Below are 24188 nucleotides of genomic sequence, written 5' to 3'. Positions count from 1 at the left end.
TTATTTGGCAAAGACCGTGCCACAGGAGAAAACGCGGATGTGTTCGCGGATGTAGTGAACGACTTATTGACTAATGACAACAATAACGTTCATGTTTCCATGGGTGGTGAATATGTGCAGGATGTTAACTACAATGATAACAACGATGATGCCTCCGACAAAATGTCATCTTGGCATGCGGGGTCTACATCCAACCAAACAAAGAAGATGAAGGGTAAGAAACGACCCCGACAAGATTCATTGGACCGAGAGTTAATGGGGATGATTGGGAATTTCTTTGACAAAACTGAGGTAAGGTTGGGTGAAATGGTGAAACGTTTGGGGTTTGAGCATGATGCGGCTACGTTGAGGAAGAGTGTGTTCGACGCGCTTGGCCCGATTCCGAATTTAAGCGTGGAAGACAAACTAAATGTGACCAAACACATTTGCACGACGAACAAAGAACTAGTTGACATATTCCATGGTTTGAATGACGAAACAAAGCTGTCATGGTTCAGATGATTCTCGATGGTCGTTACATGGCTTCTGTAAAATATATGTGTGTGTATTAATGCCTCTGTAAAATATACGTGTGTGTATTGATGCCTTAAATAAGTCATTACAATAAATTTACAACATTCATTTCTAGCTCAAGGACCAAAAAATGTTAACTCATACCATAAATAATTAAATTCACACTTGAAAGCATTTAACTCAATCGAACTACTTTGCTTCTTTTTTTTTTTACTATAAATGAGGTCATGTATGCAAAGGAATTCTCACAAATTACACGTTTAAAGGCAAAACAACAAGAAGAAGCACAAAATAAAGCAATTTGTTGGAAATTGAAGAGGTTACTCATCTTTTATTAAATTTACCACAGTTTACTTTTTTGGTAATATTGTTGTTTAATTTTGCAGGTGCTACATTAAAAATGTCTATGACGAGGACTCAATTTCTCAACTCTATTTTGAACAAGGAGGATTGGCCGACCGAGTATGATGACTTCCTCATGGCGGAACTCGATCGGTTATGCACACCCTTTGCATCCTTGGCCGAAGGGGAAGTTTTCGATACCATGGTGGTGGAGACGGCACGGATATTCAATCAATACTACGAGTTGGACACTCCATTATTGACGATAAAAAACCGATACCAAATTATACGCAACCGATTTGTTGATTTCCTCAAATACATCAACAAACCGAGGCTAAATTACAACAAAGGAACCGGATCACGGTTGAGCCCACTCGCATCCATTCCCCACGTTGGGTATGCATGTTGCTATCGACCCCACAAATGTTTTAATTTTTTCAAACTATATACTTTGTATTTTAATACTAAACATCGGATCTTCATATGTTTCTCAAGGAGACTACGATAGAGAGAGGTTTTAAGAGATTCGGGTTCCCTTACTACGACATTTGTGTCAAGATATTTGAGGAGAAGCGAGCATCACAAATCAATTTCGGAGAAGTTCCCCGATTCGGCCCACATCTACCTATGGAACTAGATACGACGAGGACAGAATGAACGAGGAACCGGAACAAGTTCAAAACTTCATTCTAGTACCCAATCGTAATGAGGATGACATGTATGAGCCTCCCGAATTTAATGAGGAATCTCTACCATTGGACGTTATCTACCCCGACGGATATCGTCATGATATTTACGGGCATGCTTTGGACGAAGACAATGACAATAGATCCTTAAATTCCTATATTCGCTACTTATATGAATGGAGTGCCCCCTTTTTTCTCCCTAATTGGCACATGTACGATGTAATTCATCGAGTTTTCCCTATGTCTAGTGCCAACGTATGGTAGAACTTTACTAAGTGTATTCTTGTTATGTAATGGTAGTATGGTACTCCACTATCTCCCTACGGATTTCTCAATTAGTCTTAGCAAATTATCATATAATGTGTACTATATAAACATAATATTTAACAACATAACAAAATATGGTCATTCAAAACACGAAGCTAAACTTTACTTCCGTTCAATAGATCAATACAGGTTCAAGTTCTTAAAAAAAAAAAAACTCCACATATACTATTGTATGCATACATGTAGTACTTACATAAAGTGATCAATAATTCTCAAGAAACAAACAAATCCTACAATGGCAATTGAAACATATAGGGGATCAAGCAACATAACCAAAACACATGCTAGACATACAATGCAAGCTAATTTGTATTTTTTCCTTATTCTTAATGGCTTCAAGTTGTGATTCTAAAAGGTTAAATTTTCTTAACAAACCTGGAATTATCCTCTTACTTCGGTCGCATATTTCCTGATCACACCACTCATAGAACTTGCATCGATTACCCTAACAAAAATCCATTAAAACGTAAACAGAATATTTTTTGACATATTTTATTAATATAACCCTAAAAAATTGTAGAAAATTGTAAAAACATGATAAAAACTATAATTTCAGATCCAACCCAAATACAGTATTGCAAAAACAATGGAACTTACGTCTCGTTTTGGGGGTAACAAAACGGTGCCTCGGGTTTAACGGAGTTCAAGATGTTTGCGCAACGACAAATGGGTGGATGGCTTCGATTGCCATCTTCGAACTCATACCCGTCTGCACGAAAACGCCTATTGTTGCTCATTATGCGAGAGACGACTCGGTTTTGGAATGGGTTGTTCTGATGTTAATTCAGATTAGTATTTCTCCAGATCATGTTGCAGAGATTTGGGGGTTTTGGCCGACGTGAGATGCCGATCGATTTGGTTTAGTTGGATTTTTTTTTTTTTTGTTAATGCTTGTTTTGAGAATTGGAATTATTGCGGTCTTTACACCGTGAATATGTTTGGTCAAGGAAAGAAATATTGACCAATTGCTTATATGTTAATACATGTGAAATCAATAACAATCATTCAAACCAAATGAAAAAATTAAACTATCAAGTATTAATAATCCTACAAACCAAAAGAGTATTTTATGATACTAAATAGTAGTGAACAGTGCAATAATCTCTAATCAATATTGATTTTACAATCCCATCATCCAATCCAAAAGAGCCCATATAGTTTCTAAAATTTCTCCATAGTAGGGTTTTGCACTCCTCGACTATGGGGTTTGTCCCAAACTACCCGTGAATTATAAAATATATTAAAATGGCCCCTCCGTTTTTAGTCCCTTTTTATGTGCTAATGCCTAATATGGCGAATTGACTTTTATTTATTCCTAGTCACTTACCAAAAAAAAAGAAGATCCTGCACTTTTTTGACAATTTTACCCTTCACTTACTATATATGTATATTTGTATATTAAAGTATATTTGACAATTTCTATTTCAACTTTTTTTCTTCATGTAATTGTGTTTTTCATTATTTTGTCCAAAAAAATTATTGTTTTCTTAAAAGTCGATTTTGAATGTTTTTTTTAAAGCCGCCATCCATTTTCGACACAGTCGAAAATGTGTGTCTTTCGACACAGTCGAAAATGTGTGTCTTTCGACGCATATATGTCGAATAAAATAATAATAATAGATATGCAATCGATCTAGACAAAAGTGGAGATCTTAAGTAAAATTGTAAAACACACACACATGCGTTTACCACGTCAGAAATATTCCCAACAAAAGAAGCTTTATTGGAATGGATTCGTGAGTATCTAAACAAATGAGAATGGTAATGATGATCGCGGGTTCGAATGACGGGGAGAAAAGACGTATGAGACCATATGTGATTGTTGGTTGTGAGCATGGGAGCCTTTATGCTGGAAGGAAGGTCCCCGGTGAAGATGGTCAAAGACCGGGAAAAAGGAGCACCAGTTCTAAGAAATGCAATTGTCCGTTTAAATTGAAAGGGACAAAAGAAGGCAAGGAAGATGAAATTGTTGAGTGGGAATTGACTATTCACAGTGGTATTCACAACCACAACTTGTTTGGAAACTTGCAAGTACACTCTTATGCCAGAAGATTATCAAAGAAAGAGACATCACTTGTTCAAACTTTGAGGAAAGCAATGGTGAAACCAATGGAAATTCTAAGACTATTGAAGAAAATGACCCGTCCAAAGTAACTCATATGAAGACAGTTTACAATGTTATCCAGCAGATAAATTTCAACGAATTATCTGGGATATCTCAATTGAAACTATTGTTCGCCAAGTTGAAAGAAGATGAATGCCTCTCGTACCATAAATCGAACGAGCTTAATGAGATTACCGACTTGATGTGGATCCACCCGAAATGCATTAAGTTGGCACAGTCGTATCCGTACATATTCGTCATGGAGTGCACGTACAAAACCAATCGTTACGGACTCCCGTTTCTTGAGATTATGGGTTTTACGTGTACCAACTTGGCGTTCTCCATTGTTTTGCATACTTGGGTCACGAAAAGACGGAAAATTTCGAATGGGCGTCGGGTTGTTTGGTGGAGGCCATGAGAAATTGTCATCGGTCTAATTGCATTGTAACATATCGAAATTTTACTTTAATAAAGGCAGCAGCCAATGTGTATCCATCGAGTCATCATTTGTTGTGTCGGTGACATATGAACAAGAATATATAAAAAACTAAAACATATGAAAAAAATAATAATTTAATATAAATAGTTATAATATTTTTTCGAAAATATAAATTATTTCTATTTGGAGAAATAATTCTACCAAAATAGGTATATTGAACTACCAAATGAATGTGTATGTCAAAAATAAATAAAAATCGTAAGAGATAAAAGAACTTTTATTTAACAAATAGACATACCATTGAACAACACAGAAAGTCAACAACAGTCATCACTACATACGAATCACACACTTACAGAACAAGAAGTCGAGACATTCTGTAAAAATGGAGGAAAAGAAATAAGGGAGAGAGAGAGAGAGAGAAATGAACATAAAATGAAGTCCGAAACCTAAGAGAGAAGAGCTGTCAATGGAGGAAAAGAAGAGGAAAAGAAACTAAGAGAGAAGAGCTGTCAATGGAGGAAAATAAGAGGAAAAGAAATAAGGGAGAGAGAGAGAGAGAAAAAATATCCGACTTAATGGTGAAGATTTGAGATTAAATTGACGTGACTAGACAAGATTTTGTTACAGGTTTATTGTAATTATATAATTAGCCTCTATATTTTCAGATAAGTACATTTCCACCCTTACACCATTAGAGTTTTTTAGGGTTGTCCAGCCTTTTTTTCTTTTATATATAAGATTAGGCTCTTTATTTTCAGATAATTACATTTCCAGGGGCATAAGGATGAAAATTTTGTAAACAGGTTCTAAAAAAATAAAAAATAAAAATCATAAGCATAAGTATTACAGGGGCATTGTCTTCAATTCTTCATGATCATAATGTATTTCCGATTATATTTTACATATGATAATTTATTTATTTTTTCAATTTTGTCAACGATTACATTCCACCAAATAATTTTATGACATCACAATAATTGAAACGAATTATCATACAACGAAAACTCATTGCAAAACAAGAAAAAACCTGATGCAAAATAAATCAAGGCCACATGCCTTATTTTGTTGGGAAGAATAGGAAGAATGTTATACTGCTCTAACATTTAAAAGCTTGTGAACATGCATCCAAGTTTGCACTCATGATCATCGAAAGGAAGAATAAGAAATACAAGCCATCGTGAAAAAAAAAAAAAGTTAACAAATAAATAAATGGTCTTTACATGTATTCTTCACAATAACTCAAGTCCTTCTCTCACCATGCTTATCGATGTGTATTATGTTGTTGAAAGAATATATAGCTTTATTGGAATGGGTTCGTGAGTATCTAAACAAATGAGAATGGTAATGATGATCGCGGGTTCGAATGACGGGGAGAAAAGACGTATGAGACCATATGTGATTGTTGGTTGTGAGCATGGGGGCCTTTATGCTGGCAGGAAGGTGCCTGGTGAAGATGGTCAAAGACCGGGAAAAAGGAGCACCAGTTCTAAGAAATGCAATTGTCCGTTTAAATTGAAAGGGACAAAAGAAGGCAAGGAAGATGAAATTGTTGAGTGGGAATTGACTATTCACAGTGGTATTCACAACCACAACTTGTTTGGAAACTTGCAAGTACACTCTTATGCCAGAAGATTATCAAAGAAAGAGACATCACTTGTTCAAACTTTGAGGAAAGCAATGGTGAAACCAATGGAAATTCTAAGACTATTGAAGAAAATGACCCGTCCAAAGTAACTCATATGAAGACAGTTTACAATGTTATCCAGCAGATAAATTTCAACGAATTATCTGGGATATCTCAATTGAAACTATTGTTCGCCAAGTTGAAAGAAGATGAATGCCTCTCGTACCATAAATCGAACGAGCTTAATGAGATTACCGACTTGATGTGGATCCACCCGAAATGCATTAAGTTGGCACAGTCGTATCCGTACATATTCGTCATGGAGTGCACGTACAAAACCAATCGTTACGGACTCCCGTTTCTTGAGATTATGGGTTTTACGTGTACCAACTTGGCGTTCTCCATTGTTTTGCATACTTGGGTCACGAAAAGACGGAAAATTTCGAATGGGCGTCGCGTTGTTTGGTGGAGGCCATGAGAAATTGTCATCGGTCTAATTGCATTGTAACATATCGAAATTTTACTTTAATAAAGGCAGCAGCCAATGTGTATCTATCGAATCATCATTTGTTGTGTCGGTGACATATGAACAAGAATATATTAAAAACTTAAACATATGAAAAAAATAATAATTTAATATAAATAGTTATAATATTTTTTCGAAAATATAAATTATTTCTATTTGGAGAAATAATTCTACCAAAATAGGTATATTGAACTACCAAAGGAATGTGTATGTCAAAAATAAATAAAAATCGTAAGAGATAAAAGAACTTTTATTTAACAAATAGACATACCATTGAACAACACAGAAAGTCAACAACAGTCATCACTACATACGAATCACACACTTACAGAACAAGAAGTCGAGACATTCTGTAAAAATGGAGGAAAAGAAATAAGGGAGAGAGAGAGAGAGAAATGAACATAAAATGAAGTCCGAAACCTAAGAGAGAAGAGCTGTCAATGGAGGAAAAGAAGAGGAAAAGAAACTAAGAGAGAAGAGCTGTCAATGGAGGAAAATAAGAGGAAAAGAAATAAGGGAGAGAGAGAGAGAGAAAAAAGATCCGACTTAATGGTGAAGATTTGAGATTAAATTGACGTGACTAAACGAGATTTTGTTACAGGTTTATTGTAATTATATAATTAGCCTCTATATTTTCAGATAAGTACATTTCCACCCTTACACCATTAGAGTTTTTTAGGGTTGTCCAGCCTTTTTTTCTTTTATATATAAGATTAGGCTCTTTATTTTCAGATAATTACATTTCCAGGGGCATAAGGATGAAAATTTTGTAAACAGGTTCTAAAAAAATAAAAAATAAAAATCATAAGCATAAGTATTACAGGGGCATTGTCTTCAATTCTTCATGATCATAATGTATTTCCGATTATATTTTACATATGATAATTTATTTATTTTTTCAATTTTGTCAACGATTACATTCCACCAAATAATTTTATGACATCACAATAATTGAAACGAATTATCATACAACGAAAACTCATTGCAAAACAAGAAAAAACCTGATGCAAAATAAATCAAGGCCACATGCCTTATTTTGTTGGGAAGAATAGGAAGAATGTTATACTGCTCTAACATTTAAAAGCTTGTGAACATGCATCCAAGTTTGCACTCATGATCATCGAAAGGAAGAATAAGAAATACAAGCCATCGTGAAAAAAAAAAAAAAAAGTTAACAAATAAATAAATGGTCTTTACATGTATTCTTCACAATAACTCAAGTCCTTCTCTCACCATGCTTATCGATGTGTATTATGTTGTTGAAAGAATATATAGCTTTATTGGAATGGGTTCGTGAGTATCTAAACAAATGAGAATGGTAATGATGATCGCGGGTTCGAATGACGGGGAGAAAAGACGTATGAGACCATATGTGATTGTTGGTTGTGAGCATGGGGGCCTTTATGCTGGCAGGAAGGTGCCTGGTGAAGATGGTCAAAGACCGGGAAAAAGGAGCACCAGTTCTAAGAAATGCAATTGTCCGTTTAAATTGAAAGGGACAAAAGAAGGCAAGGAAGATGAAATTGTTGAGTGGGAATTGACTATTCACAGTGGTATTCACAACCACAACTTGTTTGGAAACTTGCAAGTACACTCTTATGCCAGAAGATTATCAAAGAAAGAGACATCACTTGTTCAAACTTTGAGGAAAGCAATGGTGAAACCAATGGAAATTCTAAGACTATTGAAGAAAATGACCCGTCCAAAGTAACTCATATGAAGACAGTTTACAATGTTATCCAGCAGATAAATTTCAACGAATTATCTGGGATATCTCAATTGAAACTATTGTTCGCCAAGTTGAAAGAAGATGAATGCCTCTCGTACCATAAATCGAACGAGCTTAATGAGATTACCGACTTGATGTGGATCCACCCGAAATGCATTAAGTTGGCACAGTCCTATCCGTACATATTCGTCATGGAGTGCACGTACAAAACCAATCGTTACGGACTCCCGTTTCTTGAGAATATGGGTTTTACGTGTACCAACTTGGCGTTCTCCATTGTTTTGCATACTTGGGTCACGAAAAGACGGAAAATTTCGAATGGGCGTCGCGTTGTTTGGTGGAGGCCATGAGAAATTGTCATCGGTCTAATTGCATTGTAACATATCGAAATTTTACTTTAATAAAGGCAGCAACCAATGTGTATCCATCGAGTCATCATTTGTTGTGTCGGTGACATATGAACAAGAATATATTGGCCAATTGTAAGAAAATGTTCACAAAGGACAATTCCAAGTGGAAGTAGTTTCAGTCGGCTTTTTCGGCTCTTATTGAATGAAATATCATAGATGAGTTCAATGAGGATTGGGAGTCAATGAAAAGAATAATTGTTAGTTATCCAGCGGCTATAGCATACGTAGCTACTTAATTGTTGGATCCGTAGAAGGAGAGAATTGCATCTATGTGGACAAATAAATGTGAACGTACACTTCTAGGCGGGTGGAGAGGGCACACGAATGAATGAAAAAGGGATGTGCTAATTCAACTAGCACCTTTGTGGATTTACATGCGAAAGTCCACAACCGAATTCTCTTTCAACACGATGATATCAAAGCTTCTTTTAAAGTAACTAAAAATACTTACCTACACACTTTCAAAACGTTAATATACAATGAGCTTCGTGAATATATCTCAAAATTCACTCTGCAACAACTGAAAGTTGAGGTAGACTAGGCGAAACAGTTGCAACCGAGTGATATGTGTTGTAGTTGCGCCATCCGAACAACCCACGGTCTACCATGCTGCCATGAGCTTCATGAGTATATTGTTGTAAACAAATGTTCTATCCCACTTGAGTTAATAGGCTCGTACTGGAAACACATAAGTATGGAGCCCGTCGTGACCACAGACGAAGTTATTCTACCAACCATTGATGAAGAAATATTAGAATACCAGAAGCTCTTTCAATTTGGCGACGTCAATGCAAAGAATCAACATTGGTTCAAACCATTTGTTAAAAAGTCAACATTGGTTGAAAAGTCAACGTTGGTTAGAGAAGAGCAATATACCGACGCAAGGGTCGTTCAAATCATTGGTTGAAGAGTTAGATCTAGAATTGCCGCCAGGTTTGATCAGTAAGAATAAGTATATTGAGACGATCCATCCACGGTTTCGTATCCATGTCCGAGAAATCATCAATGTTGGTTCAGGATGGCCATTGTGGAATTAGAGCAGTTGCCTCAATGATGGGATTTGGGAAAGATGAATGTGGTCGAGTACGAGATGACATGCTACGAGATTTGACTGCTAATTTTTCAATTTACATGAACATGCACTATGGCGAAGAAACCGTTAGAACCATGCAAATCGTTGTGAGCAATTGGGGCATCCGACGTGCTAGGAGGAGGTGGTGGTGGGTCATCCGGCTCGATCAATCTGGCGATGTTATTTAGTGTCCACCACATAACTGTATGGGCGTCGGATGGCGCAAGTCCGTACCTCGGTAAGTGTCCCCTTCACCAACTCCAGAGTTTGCAAAAGTTGGATCTCCCTATCAGGACCCCTCCCCCCCCCCCCCCCCCCCCCCCCCCCCCCCCTTGGGACGAGCTTCACGTGGTCGATGTGGATGGGATCGATGCCTGGTGAGTTGTAATATGCATCGCGACCGGAACCAATTTATGTAGTCTGGCGAAGTGTCCCCCTCCTCGAGTTTAACTTCAACGGACCTCGACTTCTCATCCAAACAATACTCCTCCAACTGATCGGAGAATCGTTTGCCATACGCGACAAATACCGAGTTTTGGACTGGTCGCCCTTTGTTAACCAGAGCTTTGTACATTGCCTTTGACATGTGTATAAGCCATGGAATAATCTGGATCCGGTTGAACTGCCTCAACACTCTACCCAGATGATATGCCTCGAAGTGGTCCACGCAGCATATCATCCCACTTTAACCAAACAGAAACGGGCAACGGGAAACGATCACGAAAAGCCGCGTATGGTGACCATATAACCTAATAAAATAATTTAAAAAACAATTTAGAAACCTACTCAAGTAGTAGTAACAAATTACTAAACTTGTATTTTACTTGATCGGGTATCATATCATCTAATCGAGATCATAAGTATATGGCTCGTTCAGGCATCGAAGTTGTCTTTGACTGAGGCTCCCATCGGCTGGCTAATGGCCCCTCGAACTCCGTCTTTAATGTGTCACCCGCCAAATACGGAAAGTGCTCGTAAATCCATGATTGGAAGAGCGTCAGCCAGGAAGCCATCGAGTTCGTTGAATTTTGTGAGGCTGACGATAGTTCATCGTTCAACCGGCAAAGACATGTAGTGCCCCAAGTATACTCGCTGATCTGATCCAAATCAGCGACGAGAACCCTTACCATGTTGCCGGTCTTGTCGCACAATATAGTAGACCCCAACAAAAATAACAAATACGCCCAAAAGGCGTATATCATCTTCTTCGCACTGTCTCTTCTGGTCACCTTACTAAATTTGGCCTTCAACTATTCCAACTTCAATACTTTCCTCTTATCCACATCTTCCGGGTACTCACCTAGCAATTCGAGCATCAAATTACTGGCTTGCGTATTGGAATCACATGTCAAACGTTCGCAAGATACAGTACGTCAAAAAACCGGCAAACCGACCAATGTGCTCACATCATCAATGATGGTCATCTCTCCAACAGGTAAATGGAACGTGTTGGTAGCTGGCTGCCATCTCTCTATGAAGGATCTAAGTAGATGGTCGTCCATAGTGTTGTACGAGGCGTGTACAACTGACATCAATTGAGCTCTCTATATGGCCTCCATAATAAACGGCGTCGGCGCCCAGCCATTCAACGTCTTCGTGTGATTCCGAAATCGAAATTTGGCGCCGCACTCCGAGCGCTCTGGACCTCCATCACAATATGATAAGCAACATGCTTATCAAATTTTATGTACAACTCCAATATCTCAGAGCCTCGGACCGGTTGGTTGCTCGAATTACCGACTTCAACAGTCGATGGGACAGGTAGAGCCGGCAGCGGATTCGTTGAGGAAGAACCCTCTCCGGACTGTGTAAGTGTACGGGTCATTTATATAAATGGTGTAATAGTAGAACTGATTAACAGAAATGGTATGGTTTTTTTGTAATTCACAAAAGTGGTGTAAAACTCCACTTGTAGAGGCGATTTCAGGCCAAAAGTCTGACAAGGCAGAAATCGCCTCTAGGAGATGTGATTTTTTTTTTAATCAATATATATATATATATATATATATATATATATATATATATATATATATACATACATATATAATATTATTATTTTTTTCTTTTCCAAATTGAGAATTTAAAATTTAACGTCATACATAATTAAATAAAAATTACATAAATGTAAGAATCCATATATATCAAATACACAATGTCAACTACTAAAAAAAAGAGCATCAATGACGTTCGAGATGTCCATCGGTCCCACATCTAGACGGACGCCAGTTTCTACTCACTCTACCCACTGGTTCTTGCGCAATATCATCTTCAATAGCGTGGCAACATAGTTCTCGATAGAATGATTTTGAGGTGATTGGAGGTGATAGGGAACGGGAGAAACATTGAAATGCCTATATGTAGGCTGGTCACCTTGGTAATATCCTAAATTGAGATCCAAAAATTCACTCCCTGAATACATGTTCATAACAGGCTGGTATGGAGTTACTGGTGCTGGAATATAAACATCATCAGTAGAACCGGGATAAGTACCGGGCTCATTTCGAAGTGTGGATGGGCCGGCCTCATCTCGATATGAGGAAGGACCGGCATAATCTCGGTACTTGGAAGGACCGGCCACATCTTCATCTCGGGAAGTGAAATCATTCCTTTTTCTTGTAGACCTTTGAGTGCAGTTGTGAGTTCTTATTCTTCCTCCATCCGAGACACCCGTAGAAGGAATCTCGGTCCTGTTGAGCATATTGATCATAGGCTGCATTTCTGGCATATTGGTGTTCATTGAGGCTAGTCGAGTAGCCTGAAATAAATTATAAAATAAGTTATAGAAATCGAGTAGTTGTATGTAATTGCATTATTGACATAAAATTACGTGCCACCAAATTCATAATTGTCCGATCTCCAGTCTGAAAACCAATGCTCGTCAAATCCTCAATCGGTGATATAAAACGACGAGTGTGCTCATCATACCATGCTTCATAACCATCCTCTGTATCTTGTCCATTGATTGGTTGAAATGGGACGACAGTCTGAAATCTATGTTGCCATTTAGGAACATATGTACTCAAATACTCGCTTCAATCCAGACCCGATCGACATTGACGAGTCAAATCATGTAATTTGTTGGAAATAACAACATCTGTAGGATGTGACAGAATTGGCTGGACCATCCCGAACTGTCGTAATACTCTCTCCGAACGATGCATCTCCTTTCGTGAATAACAAATAAGTTGACAACTAGACATCCAAAGTAATGATGAAACAATCGTCGAATCCGAAGCCAATTCTTGGTACTCAACATCACTGGTGTTATATGGAATCCAAATGAGCTATAAAAAAATATTAGGACATTTGCGAATATGATCAACATCATTATCAACAACATTATCAACAATATTGAAAAAAAATATTTTCAACATTATTAGCAAATTCACGAACCTGGTTTGGCAATATGTGATCAAGCATTGTTCTATATATGCGAACTAAATGACTAGCGGTGTGAACATAACTCAAAGGATGCAACCAACTGCAATGTGTTATGCAAAGTACGTATATTAAAACAATGCATATATTAAGTGTAGAGTTAATTGAAAGATTTGAAATTATATGGAATTAGTTATAGTTAGAGTATTACCGTGTACCATATGGAGGTACTGGAAATACATCATCCGCGTTTAGTTGAAGTACCGTAATTGGATCGTAATCTCTAAGCGGTTTTGATATTGGTGCTATACGGCGAATTATGGTCCATGCCCACAACTGTAGTAGCTGCATCGGACATCCAATAACATCCCTACGCTCTCCTCGAAGTGTCGCCTTGCATAGCTCGTGATACAATACCACCAATGCGGCACTACCCCAACTATAGGAACGAACTGTATCGATTTCCTCAAAAGGCTTCAAATACATCAAAGGTAGTGCCTTTTCGGTGCTATCCGGAATCATAATCCCACCAAATATCATAAATGCCAATGCTTGAGTAAATTGAGCAACACGTACATCTGAACTTTGATCGTTGACAGAATTGTCAATCAAATAGTTTGTAAGGGCCAAAACTTTTGCGTGACAGCAACCACTTCCGGACTCAATTGTGAGACTATGTTGTATGGCTCATTCAGATCGAAAGTTAATTGTGGAGACGGTACATTATTGGATAATGGAATGGTTTGAACAAAAATATCCATTGAATCATTCCCTTCTTCCGGATCAAGAAACATTTCCAAATCTTGATCCGTATTTAATTTCACACAGCATTAATTTAACCGTATCCCCATATAAGCGAAAAAGTTTTCCCCGAACTTTTAGAGTGAACCTAGTATTGTCTATTCGAATCGTTCGTACAAGTTCGATAATAGTAGTTGGAAAGAAGTATCCCTTCTAATTCGAAAAATTGCTTTGTGAGGACAATCGTATTCCACCAACCAATCATCTTGAATTATATTACCCCCAATATACACGATTACTTTGACTCGGCTCTTATTAGGTGCCATTAAATTCACCTATTTTTTATGGTGTAAACAAATATAATTAATTAAAAAAATTATTATCAAACAATTAATATTAAAATTCTTTAACTATATACAGTTCCAAAACCCAAACCACATAATTATATTATACTAATAATTATACTATACCACATTTTACGCAATGAATAACATGTCATAAATTTTTAAAAAGCACTTAAAAATACCTGAAATTAGTATATGATTAGATGTTAAACAATCCCTTTGTTCTTCGGACACAACTCGATCCTCCCGTTCAATTGCAATCTAACAAAAAAAAAATAGTACAAGTTGAAAAAAAATTCACACAAAAAAATTTGAAAACACACACTACTCAATTATATGTTATTTTAGCAATTATGCTACAACCAAAAAAACAGTTGAACACTAACTAATTTTATAAAAATGGAACTATAATGTAAAATTACCTAAAATTAACTACAAATATTTCATTAAAATTAATTAAATAGAAACAATTTTACTTATTTAACATATATATATATATATATATATATATATATATATATATATATATATATATATATATATATATATATATATATATATATAAATCAACTCACAAATTAAATTTATATACATATTTAATTAAATTTGAAGTATAACTTAAAATTAAGCAAACAACATCATTAAATTGGTCCGTTTCTTCAACCCACACACTATGAAATAACTCAACAAATAAAACACGAAAAAAAGTACATTCAATTTTTTACAAATTAAAATGAAAAAATTACATATACTAAACATATTAGAATATACCTTCGTATTTTTACGTTCACCTTCTGCAAAAGAAATTAAAATTAGTACAATATTTCAAAAACAAATTAAAAAACGAAAAATTATACAACTAACTAAACATACCTGTATTTTATAATTTTCTGTTACAAAACTGAAAATATATAAATAAACAGATTAAATTAATATAACAATATAATAACAACCACATGTTTTAAAAAAATTAAATAACGTTATTTATAAACAAAAAATTAAAAAATTTGCTAAAGAAAAAAAAAGAGTTTACAGAATACCTGTGTTGAAAAATTGTGAAGAATGAAGAAGAAGAGGAGGAAGTAAAAGCAAACTCCCCTCCACTTCACTTGCCAATTTAAATGCAAGGGTTGGCCCCACCTCACAACCCCCTCCTCTATTATTGTTGACCGAATTAATGTGGCAGCCTGCTTTGCAGAAAATTAAAGTGGCAGCCTTTGCAGAAATCGCCTCTTGCAGAGGTGGTTTCTACTTTTGCAGAAATCGCCTCTGCAGAGTGCGACAACACGTGATTTTTACTACACAGTCATCTCAGTCGTTCATTTTTTTCCTCTCAATCTCACCCGTTAATCACTACCAAACAAAAAAAAAATACCTGACTTCTTTTGGCACAATTCCCTATGTTGCCGCCTCTACAAGTGGAGTTTTTACACCACTTTTGTAAATTACAAAAAAACCACACCATTTATGTTAATCAATTCTACTATTACACCATTTATATGAATGACCCGTAAGTGTACCTTACCCGGAGCCTTAAACGGCATAGATGGATTGCTCTTGGTCTTGGTCGTTGTCTTTTTCTTGATCTTGGTCTTGGTCGTTGTCTTTTTCTTGGTCTTGGTCATGGTTGTCTTGCCCTTATTAGATAGTTCCTTCATCTTCTTACGGTTCGAGACAATCGGGGTATACGAGGTTCACGCAGTTCTTCCACTGCAAAAACCCAAAAATAACACACAAATAAATAAATATACATAATTTAAAAAACAAACAAATAAAAATTGGAAAAACAAAATAAGAAGTAAAATAAAATACAATAATCACAGCCTAATTTCCACATGTTACTGTCGATTTTTCCACCATTTTCGACGGGAACATGTCGAAATGTGATAATTCCAATTTTCGAAATTACGCACAAATCGACCAAAAAGTATCGATTTATTCACAATGTTCGACAAAATATGTCGAAAATTGTGAAATCTTCGACACTTTCAGGTCCATTTTTTGGAGACGAAGAACAAACCACGAAATTTCAAATCAATGCTCAAATCGACTGAAATTAGATGCACTCATCATTATTACCGGCCCGACAGTTATTGGTCGGGTAATGGTTGGCAACCAACTTTGTCGGGTAAACAATGGGTGGTTGGTTGGTCTTATCGGCCATCTATTTATTGTTTTTTTTTACGATAGTAAGATGTTTTTATAAAAAAAAATCAAAAGGTATTCAAAATTTTGGGAAAACTTATGTTAGTAAAAATTCTAACTTTAAAATTAAGAGTTCTTTTTTTTATACTTCTATAATAAGTAAATATATGATAAAGAATATGAAATAAGAATTACAAAATAGAAATTGTATGGAGAGATTTATAAATTTGTGTTTTGAGTTTTGAGTTTTTGCTTCGTTTATATATTTCTAGTTAGTAGGACGTGTGTTGCACGTGAATCTACAGGTTACATTGTCTAGTATTAATTGGTTACAAATCAATATTTTGTGAGTGATTTAATAAATAAGTAGATAAATAAATTTAAATAGCATTAAATTAATAAAAAGACTTCATAATCTAATTATTGATCAATTTGGTTCATCGTTGTAAAATTATCGAAAAATTAATCTCATATTGACCTAAAATAAAATACTGGAAAAATAAGGGGTAACCTCTTCATTACATAAAATAATAGAGTTTTGGTCCAATTTAAAATGACAATTCATAAAGAAGGTCATATAATATTTCTTGAATTGTATCACCCCCTAATATTAAGTTAATGTTTATTATGCCCTTCATTTTCATATTTTTCTCCATGGATCTCTCTCTTCTATTTCTTTCTCATGTTTTCCGTTTTTTTTTCATCTCTCTTCCCCCTTTTCCGATATTGCACGTTCTATGCATCTCTCTCTCCTCTCTTTCTTCTATTTCTTTTTCTTTTCTTTCGTTCAATCTCTTCGTTCCACATAACTCTATCTTTCTTCTTCATCTTCTTTTTACATTTTGAGAATCAGTCTTATTTTCTATTGTATGGTTACCATATGTCATTTTTTCGCCTGAAATGAAGCTTTTCTTGTGGAGATTCCACTTAGAAACACCCTAACCTCGTTCTTAACTGAAAAAACATAGTTAAGTGATGAAAAAATATAGCTGACTATTACTGTTTTATAGTTGACATAGAAGAATTTATAGTTGACAGATGAAAATTTATAGTTGACATCGACAAATTTATAGTTGACATCGAAAAATCTATAGTTGACTACCCACTTTTTATAGTTGACTCTACAAATAATATAGTTGACTACCAAATTTCCATAGTAAAAATTGAATCGTTGCTTCGAACCACTGTTCCTCCGCCGTCGACTGCTACACAAGCCCAACAAACGTGTTCTCTGCGTCTCCTTTCACGCCATCACCGCCAGCATCATCAGGTGGTCTTCACGGTAGCGATCAAGCGCCCTCCGCCAACATCTTTCATTATGGCGTACGATTCCATGGAAGGATTACAGAAGGGACGCCATTTTTTTGCAGGCATGCGGTAAAGAAAGGAGGTGGTTGCAGCCAGATTTGGATTTCGTAGCAACCTACCTTTGTTCGATTTCACCATGTTTTCGTTCTTACTTCTCCGCAATTCGAACGAATGTGAATTTTTTTCGAACAAATGTAGTAATAATCTAGGGTTCCAACAAAGGTCGTAGATAATGGGTAGATTTTCTAGCGAAATTTTTGGAAGAAACTCTCCTGAATTGCGGGGGTTTAGAAAGATGTTTATTTTCATATGAATATCCGTTAATTTGGTAAGATGATGGATTGGGGAATGGGGGGGGGGGGGGGGTTGATTAAAATATAGTAAGATAATATCTCATTGGAAAGCAATTGAGATCTATTTAATACGAATAAAATATATGTTTTCCGAATTTAAATTAGTTTAGGAGTTAGGATAGAAATTAATAAGATATAATTAAAAAAATAAGTAGAATATGAAAAATTGTTAATAATTATTTGTATTATTGTCTTTGGTGTAGACATAGTTATGGTAAACTTGTATTATAAATTTAAAATATTTAATAATATATAAATTTAAAATATAGAACTACTTTAAGAAAATATTATAAATGCACAATGAGCTAGGTTTTGCTCTAAAAGGTCTCAAATCTATATGAACTCCTCTAGGAAATATTTACCAAGTCATGATATGTTGCATTTCATAATTTTATAAGATCTTGTATCAAATCTTATTATTTAATATATTAAAAAATAAAACATATGAAAAAATAATAATTTAATATAAATAGTTATAATATTTTTTCGAAAATATAAATTATTTCTATTTGGAGAAATAATTCTACCAAAATAGCTATATTGAACTACCAAAGGAATGTGTATGACAAAAATAAATAAAAATCGTAAGAGATAAAAGAACTTTTATTTAACAAATAGACATACCATTGAACAACACAGAAAGTCAACAACAGTCATCACTACATACGAATCACACACTTACAGAACAAGAAGTCGAGACATTCTGTAAAAATGGAGGAAAAGAAATAAGGGGAGAGAGAGAGAGAGAGAGAGAGAGAGAGAGAGAGAGAGAGAGAGAGAGAGAAATGAACATAAAATGAAGTCCGAAACCTAAGAGAGAAGAGCTGTCAATGGAGGAAAAGAAGAGGAAAAGAAACTAAGAGAGAAGAGCTGTCAATGGAGGAAAATAAGAGGAAAAGAAATAAGGGAGAGAGATAGGGAGAAAAAAGATCCGACTTAATGGTGAAGATTTGAGATTAAATTGACGTGACTAGACGAGATTTTGTTACAGGTTTATTGTAATTATATAATTAGCCTCTATATTTTCAGATAAGTACATTTCCACCCTTACACCATTAGAGTTTTTTAGGGTTGTCCAGCCTTTTTTTTCTTTTATATATAAGATTAGGCTCTTTATTTTCAGATAATTACATTTCCAGGGGCATAAGGATGAAAATTTTGTAAACAGGTTCTAAAAAAATAAAAAAAAAAATCATAAGCATAAGTATTACAGGGGCATTGTCTTCAATTCTTCATGATCATAATGTATTTCCGATTATATTTTACATATGATAATTTATTTATTTTTTCAATTTTGTCAACGATTACATTCCACCAAATAATTTTATGACATCACAATAATTGAAAAGAATTATCATACAACGAAAACTCATTGCTAAACAAGAAAAAACCTGATGCAAAATAAATCAAGGCCACATGCCTTATTTTGTTGGGAAGAATAGGAAGAATGTTATACTGCTCTAACATTTAAAAGCTTGTGAACATGCATCCAAGTTTGCACTCATGATTATCGAAAGGAAGAATAAGAAATACAAGCCATCGTGAAAAAAAAAAAAAAAAAAAAAGTTAACAAATAAATAAATGGTCTTTACATGTATTCTTCACAATAACTCAAGTCCTTCTCTCACCATGCTTATCGATGTGTATTATGTTATTGAAAGAAATATATGTTGTTTTGGGTTTACCGGATGATTTATGGGGAATTTGGTTGGGATATTATTAACAGTCGTGCACATTAAAGACTAATTATGAAATCAATAGAATTGGTGCTAATTAAATATCAAGGGCAAATGGCAAAAAGGTCATCACATGGGACTTAAATGCATTTTGGTCCACAAAAAAAACAGTCTCTCGATTAAGCCTGTCCCCATGTCTTTAGTCTAAAATACCCTCAATAATATATTTTTTATCAATTCCACCCATTATGCTCTAACTTCCTTAATATTACACATTGACCCCGAATTTAAACAAATATATCACATTAACCCCCAAAACTTTTTTTTTCAGAAAATAATTTTTTTTCTGAAATGTTTTTTTTTTTTCCGGCCAGATTCCGGCGTTGACCGCCAGTCTCCGGCGTTGAATTTTTTTTTTTTTTTTTTCCTGAAATTTTTTTCCGGCCGGTCAACCACCGTTGACCGCCGGTCTCCGGCGTTGACTTCTTTTTTTTTTTTTTTTTGAATTATTTTTCTTAGAAAAAAATATTTTAATTAATATTACTGTCTTGGCTACTAAATTACTGTCTCAGACAGTAATATTACTGTTTGGGACAGTAATATTATGAATATTATTTTTCCGAACAGTAATATTATTAATATTATTGTCTAAGACAGTTAAATTACTGTTGGAGACACTAATTTAAGATTCAAGGCAGTAATATTAATTAAAATAATTTGTTTTAAGGAAAAAAAAAGTCAATTAACAGTTAAATTACTGTCTCCGACAGTTAAATAACTGCCGGAGACAGTAATTTAGCAACGAATACAGTAATATTAATTAAAAATATTTTTTTTAAGAATAAAAAAGTCAATTAACAGTTAAATTACTGTCTCCGACAGTTAAATAACTGTTGGAGACAGTAATTTAGGAACGAATACAGTAATATTAATTAAAATATTTTTGAAGCAAAAAAAAAAAAAAAAAAAAAGAGTCAATTAACAGTTAAATTACTGTCTCCGACAGTTAAATAACTGTCGGAGACAGTAATTTAGCAGCCAAGACAGTAATATTAATTAAAATATTTTTTTTAAGAAAAAAAAAAAAAAAAAAGTCAACGCCGGAGACCCGGCGGTCAACGGCAGTTGACCGGCCGGAAAAAAATTTCAGGAACAAAAAATTTCAAAAAAAAATAAAATAAAAAAATAAGTCAACGCCGGCGGTCAACGCCGGTCAACGGCGGCGACCGGCGGTCTCCGGTGGTGGCGGGTCAAAATTGGGGTCAAAATTGAAATTAGGGTTAAAATTGGTTAATTGATGAAATTGGGCTAAATTGGGGTGTAAATCATGAAATTAGAGTTAAATTGAGTTTCAATGAATTGGGGGTAATTTTGGTATATATATATAAAAGGATTTTCCTTATTTGCAAATAAGTTTGAATGGATTGGATTTATTTGAAAGACAAAAAAATTAGATATCCCTTTTTTAATTAAGTGACCTTGTCATGGGCCTATTTGCCATTACCCCAAATATCAATAAACATTAAGAATGTAACGAATATTTCCCTATACGTGGAAGAAATTAATCTTCAAACACATTAAGCGCACGGATTCTATTCAGATTATTATTTCTAAAAAAATGTAGTGTGATAGTATCATTTATTTATTCTAATTGATTTATAGATTGGATACTAAACGTTAATGTATATTAATCAAATAACATAGTTGCCCTTAAAATTCTATGTTTGAAGCCTAATTTGTGGGGTAATTTTGTACATACAAAAATGGGAAGAAACCATCTATTTATTCATGCTTTTAAAAGAAGTATATATATAATATATATATGGGGCAATTTGCTATAGGTCCTCTTATAAGAGATTATATGTGTTAAAATCCATCTATTAAATTCTAATTTTCAGCAAATATTTTTATTTATAATTTGTCAAAAGTACCCCTATCAATATCCCTATCAATATACGGTAAAATAAATCTTCAAAATCAAATCCCCTATTTTTCTCCCTTTTATACTGCAAATCCGAAAATTAGAATTGCAAAAATAAGGAAATCGATTTCTTCCCTGTTTCTTCGAAGCCAAAATCTCTCCACAAATTCTGAAGCCTTCCATAGGTTTGGGTGTCTGAGTGTTTGCAGTTTTACCAGGTCGTTTGCATTTTGCCTTCGTTCGAATTGTTGTTTCCCTATTTGCTTTCGTTTGGTTTGCTGTTTACAAATTGTTTGTTGTTCGGAAACAACGGCTGGTGTTTAGGGTTTATTGTTTGAGCGTGTGAGTGTCTGAGCGTTTGCAGTTTTACCAGGTCTGAGCATTTTTCCTTCATTCCGTTTGCCTTCGTTTGATTTGTTGTTTCCCAATTTGCCTTCGTTCCGTTTGCTGTTTACAAATTGTTTTTTTTTCGGAATCAACGGCTGGTGTTTAGGGTTTGTTGTTTGGAGCAATGATCCTTTATGTAAAATTTTATTTGCATGTTGGGTTTTTAATTTTGATTTTTTTTCTTTCATTATTAATTTTGTATTTTGTTCCTATTTTGATTTTGCATTTTGTTGTTTGCTATTTATTTCAAATATTTCAATAATAATTTGAGAACCCCTTTTTTTCCCCTTAACAACAAAGGAGGATGATGATTTCCAATCCCCGAAATCAAGTAAAAAAATTGAAGGGTTTGTTTATGTTACAACTTTGGTTATGTTTATTCTTAAACAAAATGTGAACTATTTGCTGTTTGCACATTTTACAATTTGTTGTTTGCACATTTTATTTTTCATTTGGGTAATCAGTTAACTAAGTTGGATGTTTTGAGTTAGGTGTTTGCAATTTGTTATTAACTGTGGTTTGCACTTTAGACATGAATATTTGTCTTTTGTTATTTAAGTTTAGTGTGTCTATTGTGATGTTTACATTTTATATTTGTGGTACTTATCATGTTGGTTTTTTGCAATATGTTTTTGTAGTTTGGTGTTTGCAGTCTGTTATACAATGTTTGTACATTTAAATTGTAGTTAACATTTGCATACCGTATATTTGTACGTACATTTAGATATTTTCTCATATTTTGCACGTTGATTTATTTTTATTCGAAATGGTTGGTTATTATGGCATAAGCAGATAATTGACTCTTGTGCGTACCTTTTGATGAAACAACAAGATGAAGAGCATTTTGCAAGCGGCGTAGACCCCACACGTATGGGGAATAGTCTGATATTCCCCAGTTTGCTTCTGGTATATATAATCTAATCTTGTTTATAAGTTTTAAACACAAAATTGGTAATGTAAGTAATATCTTATGTTTTTTCAGGGAGTTATACGAAAAAATATGAAACCAACTCAAATGGTACAACACTTCATGACGGGAAAGGATGTGACCAATTCCCGTTACTTACTTTTCACGTTAAACTCAGGTGAAGGTCCCATGAACATAATACCCCACTGGACTCTACTTGTTTATGATAGGATTAACTGCTCGTGGGAGCATTTCAACTCCTCATTGCCTAGAAGATTGGACGGAAAAGAAGATCCATTCTTGGTTGATGCCAAATAAATGAAGAGTTTCATGCAGATTGCAAATGGGAAGATGAAATTTGGTATTAAGTCAAAGGCCAAATTAGTTTCCGTTTTGACATCACCACAACAAAAGCCTGATTCAGTTGACTGCGGGATGTTCGTCCTTTATATCGCACGACAATTTTGTCGTTAGACATTAAAGATGCACAAAATGGGGTATGCGCATTACGAAGTGACTTTGTTCATCAATTCATAAACGATGAACACACTGTGAAGTTAGATTAGCGCATAATGATCAAATTTTAGAAACTACCTTGAACTCTTGCTATTTTTGATATTTAGTTTGGTTGCATTTTGATACAATTATAATTTTGCAGTTGGTAAAACATCCTTGTATTATTCTATAATTTGACGTACTCTACTAATTGTTGCTATTTTGGTACCTAAACTTAGTTGACGTACTTTTCTCGTTGTTTATGTTACTTTTTTTATGTTTGCAATTTCAATTTTCGCTAATTACTAAGTAGGACAGTTTAAAAAATAAGACAATTACTAGTTTTACACGTTTGCTCCTTAAAGTATAATATTATGCGCTGTGTTTTACACATATTGTTTGCTAACTAGTGCAACGAGCGATGTAATGAACCAAACAAAGTCGACAGTTTCACTGAACGCTGTAAAAGTTTATAGTTTGTTATTTGCTTTTTGTTGTTTGCTGTTTACAATATAAAAGATGGAGGTATGTATTTGTTGAATAACTTCGTGTTTGTTGTCTGTAGCAAATTTACCATTTGCTAAATGGTAAAACATGAACATAAGCTAATCAAAACATGAACATAAGCTAATCAAAATTTACCATTTGCTAAATTGTTCATTTCATTATAAATGGTAAAACATCAACATAAGCTAATCAAAAATAAAAAAAAAATTCAAAAATAGAAGCTTCAAAATGATAGCACAAGTTTTTAAATG

General features: G+C 34.5%; 3 protein-coding genes and 1 long non-coding RNA gene across 4 annotated transcripts; 3 read left to right on the top strand and 1 right to left on the bottom strand.

The window, feature by feature from the left end:
- Positions 1-3626: 3626 nt before the first annotated feature.
- LOC148768425 (uncharacterized) lies at positions 3627-4390 on the top strand. Its single transcript, XM_088821201.1, has 2 exons — positions 3627-3968; positions 4058-4390. Exons 1-2 carry the CDS (start codon positions 3627-3629, stop codon positions 4388-4390), a joined length of 675 nt encoding a protein of 224 aa, XP_088677327.1.
- Positions 4391-5752: 1362 nt separating this feature from the next.
- Positions 5753-6516, top strand: LOC148768424 (uncharacterized). Its single transcript, XM_088821200.1, has 2 exons — positions 5753-6094; positions 6184-6516. The coding sequence occupies exons 1-2, from the start codon at positions 5753-5755 to the stop codon at positions 6514-6516; spliced, it is 675 nt and encodes a 224-aa protein (XP_088677326.1).
- A 1363-nt stretch (positions 6517-7879) lies between these two features.
- LOC105973165 (uncharacterized) lies at positions 7880-8643 on the top strand. The gene is made up of 2 exons (XM_012998185.2): positions 7880-8221; positions 8311-8643. The coding sequence occupies exons 1-2, from the start codon at positions 7880-7882 to the stop codon at positions 8641-8643; spliced, it is 675 nt and encodes a 224-aa protein (XP_012853639.2).
- A 5355-nt stretch (positions 8644-13998) lies between these two features.
- On the bottom strand, positions 13999-15138 carry LOC148768423 (uncharacterized). Its single transcript, XR_016032835.1, has 3 exons — positions 15010-15138; positions 14421-14499; positions 13999-14229 (listed from the first exon to the last, which is right to left on the bottom strand). It is a non-coding gene; the product is annotated as an uncharacterized LOC148768423 (long non-coding RNA).
- Positions 15139-24188: the final 9050 nt, after the last annotated feature.

Source organism: Erythranthe guttata, chromosome 8, assembly GCF_056151865.1.
Source record: "Erythranthe guttata isolate IM_541 chromosome 8, IM_541, whole genome shotgun sequence".
In the NCBI taxonomy this organism is placed as follows: domain Eukaryota; kingdom Viridiplantae; phylum Streptophyta; class Magnoliopsida; order Lamiales; family Phrymaceae; genus Erythranthe; species Erythranthe guttata.
This window is presented reverse-complemented; position numbering and strand designations above follow the sequence as displayed.